The 6,287-nt window shown below is 44.2% G+C and overlaps 1 protein-coding gene across 1 annotated transcript; it reads left to right on the forward strand.

The window, feature by feature from the left end:
* Window positions 1-495: 495 nt before the first annotated feature.
* On the forward strand, window positions 496-5,549 carry LOC131268699 (lipase 1-like). Its single transcript, XM_058270957.1, has 5 exons — window positions 496-573; window positions 653-1,020; window positions 4,546-5,027; window positions 5,094-5,239; window positions 5,406-5,549. The coding sequence occupies exons 1-5, from the start codon at window positions 496-498 to the stop codon at window positions 5,547-5,549; spliced, it is 1,218 nt and encodes a 405-aa protein (XP_058126940.1).
* The last annotated feature ends 738 nt before the right edge of the window (window positions 5,550-6,287 follow it).

Consider the following 6,287-nt stretch of genomic DNA (forward strand, 5'->3'; position numbering starts at 1 on the left):
TATGATAGTCCCCAATGTCCAATTTGGGTAAACATCTGGCAGTTGTGGGCTCCGCAACGCAACATTTCGGCACCATTCGCGTCCCGCTTTCCCTTTTTCTCCGTCAATTCGAAGCTTCTCGATCTAACCTCAGTTCCCGTTGCTTTTGCTGCTGCTGCTGATGATGATGAACAGCGCACCAGGAAATGCTAATTAAGCTGCTCACTGTTTTGGAAAGCAAACAGACGGCACCGGGGATCGTGTGTGCGGTTGGGATACGGTCACACCACTCCGGCTCGGTGCAAGCTGTTGAGCGCTTCGACGCTGTTATTAAACATTCCCCCTTTGGTGCGCAACTTTTTCGGGTGGCAACGTCGAAACGTCGAGGTTTCGTCCGGAAGTGGAATGTGGCCCGGGTGGAACCTTTTTGCGTCACTGCTTGTGGTGCTTCAGTGTCTTCGGTGTGACGCCTCCGATGCCTTCAACGGGACGACGCTGGTCGATAAGGTGGAAACCATGGCACCACCGGCAACCCCATCGACACCGGCCACCCCGTGGAAACGGCCTCCGATCGTGTACGACAGAGATTTGGTGGTTAGTGTTAGCTTAAAGAACAAGGAAGGTAAAAGAAACTAACCTCTGACACCTCTTGAACAATCTTGCCCCGAAAAAGATTGAGCTCGTCGAAGCGGCAGACTATCCGATCGAAAAGCACGTCCTCACCACGCCGGACGGCTACATCCTGAAGCTCCATCGCATACCGGACCCGCTGCAGTTCGAGGACACGACCCCCGCCGCCAGCGAGCAGGACTCCGAGCTGTTGCGTTTCGGTCCGAGGAACCGATTCCGCGGCGCGGTCCTGCTGGTGCCGGGACTGTTCTCGACGGCGGCCGACTTTGTCGTGGCGGGACCGGAAAACGGGCTGGCGTTCGTGCTGGCCGACGCCGGGTACGATGTGTGGATGGCCAACGTGCGCGGGTCGCGGTTTGCGCGCAAGAACGTACGGCTCAACGTGGCCCAGAGCGAGTTCTGGGACTTCAGGTAAGCGCCGTTTGCGTGTGGTGTCATAAATTACCGAAAACCGTTCACCTGGAAACCGCTCCGATGATCAATTGCGTGGAAAACTCGTGGCGAAAGGGAAAACAACATTTGAACGGTCCGATTTTTCTGACCTTGCTTGTGTGCTGGATGTTTCTCTTCCGCACAATTAAACACACCTTGACGATATGGTCGACCGATTTGTCAGAGAACTGTTATTGAATTTTGATTTACATTTTTGTTGGCTATGCTTAGACAAGATCGGTTCCAATTATACTTTTGCACCGTTAGATCGTTCTACCCAGTTTGTTTTAACCAATTCTATTCTAAGTTTTTTTTCGCTCAAGCATTATTTGGGCAAAGAAGTAAAAGAAGCTTTATTAAATATAAAAATCAAAATCGCACAACAAATTTCATATTGTTGATCAATACTTACACTTGTGTAGAGTTGAAACTAATAATATAAAATTTATATTAGAAAAACGTATTTTTCATTGAAAGTTGCAAATATTTTAAGATTTAATTGTCTACAATAGTCTTTCGGAAGAAAAACAAATTGTTTACTCCTTGGAACATCTCAAAACTAACGCTATGAAACCACAGCACAGTAGAATTGAAACTTTCCTTTTCTGTACGCAAATAAGATCTCGTTTTATGTGGCACGATATGCCTAATGGACCTCTATCTCTGATGTAAACTGTGGTTTTTTTATGGACAATCTATTTCGGAATATTTACAGTTTCAGTCAATCATATTTAGCTTTTTTTACCTGTACAATATCACCTTTTTCATCCTTTATCACTGCATCAAGTCGAAGTGGCTATTTGATATACCAAAATAAGTCTTAACGTTGCTTTCTCTGTACCAACCTATGATTTCCAGCTGGTTTAAATTAAAAAGCGGTTAAAATTCTTTGAAATTATTTGAAATCGACCAAGTTTTTAATAATGTTATTGTAAAATGTACTTTTCTTATGTTTTAGTCAAAATTTAATTTATCTATTAATTAAATTAATAGTTTAAAAGAGTTGTTTAGCAAAACTGATCAAAAATACTAGTGTTGCATTATACAAAGGTGTCGTTAAGCAAAATTTAAACACTTAAAATTTTATCCATTTTATAAATTGAGAGTGAATTATTTACTGCAATTGATTTACATTTTTGTAACGGTAGAGTTTAACCCTTCAAAATGGTAGAGTTTAAATTGTTTCAAATCCAAGAAAAATCTTCAATTCACCATCCTGATTCAAGCGAACAGAAACATATTTTACGCCAGCATAATGAACGACTAACTAATAACAGTTTTGTGATTCTTCATTAACACTATTATCCTTATGCACGCTTTCCAAAAGGCATTAGTGTCTAATGAGTAATCTGCTTGTTCTATAAATATCTTTCGCGAGCCCTTGTAATTCAGTTAATTATGCTCGAAGCGCTCGTTATGGTTATTAGCGTCCTTTGCGTAGCATCTTCGATTATAATAATTATTACAACGGTGCCACCAAGGGACGCTTCCCGTGAGGACAAGCGCGCCACCCAACGTAGGGCGTCTCAGTGTGATAAATATCGTCGCTTCGGACGCACGAACGCCCAACCGGAAAGAAGTCATCCATTTCCACGCGACCAACAACCGAAGAAACCCGTTTGTTGTCACCCCATTTATGCGGGTGCTTCTGGTGTTGGTCCTTAAGAACACGGCTGTGAATTTAATAATGTGAAATTAAGATGAAAATTAATTTTCCCAAGGAAGTGCACCCACGCGTGGCATGAAGTGGGGGAGCAGGAGGTATACCAAAGACGGGAGGAAAGATTTTCCTTAAGAGTGGGAGTAACTTATGGGCGGTCGCATAGAAAGTGCTCCCCACGCTTGTGCACTTCCATTTCCTGTCGTGGAAGGAAATGAACAGAAAAAATACAGAAACACCCAGGAGTGTTCTCCTAAGGGAAGACACAACCGTTCCAAGGTCTGCCAAAAGCATAAGACTCATTTCCATATTTCCCACCCAACCAACAAACGGTTTGCCCCGGTAAGCATCGTTTGGCGCGAGGCAAAAAGGAAGTCACGGCTCGAACGAATGGCGCCAGACAGGCGCAACCCCCTCTTGTCCCGATAAAGCCATCGTCTTCATCGTCTCGATGGCACTCCAGCCTCACCCTGCATCACTCCCTCGCTGTCCGCAAGTGGAGCTGGAAAATAGCGAACGTCAGCTTAAACGAAATCCAATACACACCTCGGCAGAGCGTTCGGGGGTTTTTCCGGTCCACGAGCTTAAGACTTGCGATTAAAACGCACCGGAATGGTGCCATATTTCATCGCTGCCAGTTATTGCCGGCCACCAACGATTTCCCATTTCCGACGACCACACCACACTTCTGCCCCATTTCCGTCCATTATTTAGTGAGCCCGGTGGCATTCGGGGTAACCTGTAGGGAAATTTAAGGTGATTACATTTCGTTCCTCCACCAAGGTGACCATTGTCGCCAGAATAAATCCTTCTGCTAACCCGTTCCCGCACCTCGGGCCGGTTGCCCGTGTTTTCGTTTCCGTGGCCGAAAAATTGAATTACGCCCCAACGCTGGCGGTGTTTGTTATCTAATCCCTCAACCGCAATTTATGGACCCGCCGGTTTTGTAATCCATAGCCTGCCTGGTAAACATCTACAATGGCGAGAAAGGAGAAACAGAAGGGATATTTTCATGATTCAAAAGTACAATGAGAAGAAACCAGCAGGCTCTGTTCGTTTGAAAACACACGTTTCAGGTTCGTTAATCTTATGATCAACCTGTTAGAAAATGTTGCCAATTTGCTCGATTTGCGATGGCTGGCTCGTGAGTGTTCCTTCAGGCGCCTCTATCTACGTTGACATAGCAAAAGAATCTGAGACTTTAAAGATCAGTTATCAGTTGTTCGAAGAATTAGAGGGAGTGCAATAATAGTTCTGCGATCTTCCGATGCATGCAATAAAAGTTGCCGTTTTTGGCAACCGGGCACTAACAAAAAAAAAAAAAAAATTAAGCGATGAAGAAGAGGCAGAATTGTTTCGTTACACGAGAAAATCATTAGTAGGACTCACCTTGCTAAAACAATCTGTTCCTGGCTGAGAAAAACCAAAGGGTTAGAGCGAATCAACCCATTCTTTAACGAAAAGTATTCAAAAAGGAAATAAACAGACTTTACCTATTCTAACTGTTTGGACTGATTAGTCAAAAGCTCAAAATAGGAACATTTGAATCATTGTGCTTAACCAGTTCTATTTTCCTTACCCATTACATTTTCGGTAGACTTTTATACTTTTTCTAGTTGCTCTCATACTTTCCTCTATGAAGGTTCAGGAAGAATCTCGTTGTGTGCATTGTCGCAAACCAAATACGTCAACCTACAAATAAAGAATGTGGTGATTATATGATAAGGATTACCGGTAGGGACAAAAAATCTCGAATAGAACATTGCGATGGGGTTATGGCTCCGTTCTGCAAAAGGAAACACAGCAGTGTCTAATCGATTAGATTCGTATTCTTACCTCCACAGCTTCCACGAAATCGGTACGATCGACATTGCGGCCATCGTGGACTACATCCTGCGGGAAACGAACCAGCCGAAGGTGTTCTACGTCGGCCACAACCAGGGCATGTCGGAGCTGTTGGCGCTGCTGGCCAGCAAACCGCGCTACAACCGCAAGATTCATCACGCCATCGGCCTCGCCTCGCTGGCCTTCCTCGGCACGACCGAGAACCGTGCGATCCGGCGGGCCGCCGACCTGACCGACCGCCTGTACGCCACGCTCCGATCGATGAACGTGAACGAGATCAAACCGTCGCCCGATTTCGTGCGGCTGCTCAGCGGAACCGTTTGCTCCGGCGAGACGAACGAGTTGTGCGCGGAAATGCTCCGCGGGTTCCTGGGCTCCACGGTTGACCGGTCGCGCAACCTGCTGCCGATCATCGTGGACGACCTGCTGAGCAGCATCTCCACCAGGCAGCTGATACACTTCGGCCAGCTCATGCAGACAAGTAAGGTGGAAAGCGGAGAACAGTTCGTGCTGTGTGACAGTTTTCCATTACTTTGTTTTGCGTTAGGAAAATTCCAACAGTTCGACCACAAGAACCACATGATCAACATGCAACGGTACGGACAGGGAAAACCGCCAGAGTACAATCTGTCCCGGGTGCGGCTTCCGGTGAGCCTGTTTCACGGTACCAGAGATTTTGTGACGTCCATCAAGGTAAGTTAAACATTTAACAGGCAGTTATGAACAACACACATAATCAAAATGAATTTTTCAAAATCATTAGAATGGTGATTTTTAACATCATTATGTGTTGAAGGGTTTTAATTATAGCATACCAAAAATAATATTACACTTTAAATGTTCTTTTCATCTGCGCCAGGATGCCCACAAGCTGAAGGACGAGCTAAAGAACGTGAAACATTTCATTGAAGTTCCCGGCATGAACCACATCGATTTCGTTTACTCCGATAAATTATACGGTCTGGTCAATAGGAAGATTATCGAAATATTCAACGAAATCTAGTTTTATGGTAAACATCACTATTATCATATCAGTGTCAAAAAAATAAATGTTTAAAAATGTCATCATTTCGCGAGGGTGCAAAACAAACAAGCACTCAAAAGCCGGCAGGCTCACCATTTTACAGTTAATATATCATTTATTGTGGCTTCACAACTCTGGTACTCGATTCAAAGAATGATTCCTTGTAAGTATGGCTACCAAGGACACAACGAAACAGTTTACGAAGTTGGATACTTGTTTTTCCGCGGTAGATCTAGCGTTCGAAACGCCATAGAAAAAGCAAAATTAAAAGAGAGAAAGTATAAATATATCCAAGAGTGAAAAATATGCCGCTTAATATCTATAAATTAAATCTTTAACCAAAAGCTAGACCAAATAATCTTTCTCTCTTACTCTGGATGTGTTTGTAAAATAACAACACGTATCAAGGTTCTTTTGTTTGTGACATGTTAAACTGGAGTACCAGATATTCTGTATCGCTCACATTTGTCGGGCAAGCCAAAAACATTAAATTAGATCAACTAATCGCATTTCTCTGTCCTCTTCCAAAACCTAGCATCCCGTTTCCTTCCCCTTTTTTGCTTGATCGAGGTCGTGGTGTGTGGGTGTGTTTGTGGTGTTTGTTTGTGTGGGTATGTGTTCTAAAGCTAAACTGTTACGGTGGCTGCGACAACATGGTGTCCACTTCCTGTCAGAAAAGTCCTCCATGTTGCCCTTCACTGATCTATGCCTACAGTG

Source organism: Anopheles coustani, chromosome 3 (genome assembly GCF_943734705.1).
Source record: "Anopheles coustani chromosome 3, idAnoCousDA_361_x.2, whole genome shotgun sequence".
Taxonomy (NCBI): domain Eukaryota; kingdom Metazoa; phylum Arthropoda; class Insecta; order Diptera; family Culicidae; genus Anopheles; species Anopheles coustani.

What these genes read in the sequence shown, in the direction of transcription:
- LOC131268699 (XM_058270957.1), top strand. Translation starts at nt 496, where the DNA reads ATGGCACCACCGGCAACCCCATCGACACCGGCCACCCCGTGGAAACGG. An exon ending in CGGCCAGCTCATGCAGACAA is followed by an intron (nt 5,028 to 5,093) that starts GTAAGGTGGAAA and finishes GTTTTGCGTTAG; the next exon opens with GAAAATTCCAACAGTTCGAC. An exon ending in ATTTTGTGACGTCCATCAAG is followed by an intron (nt 5,240 to 5,405) that starts GTAAGTTAAACA and finishes CATCTGCGCCAG; the next exon opens with GATGCCCACAAGCTGAAGGA.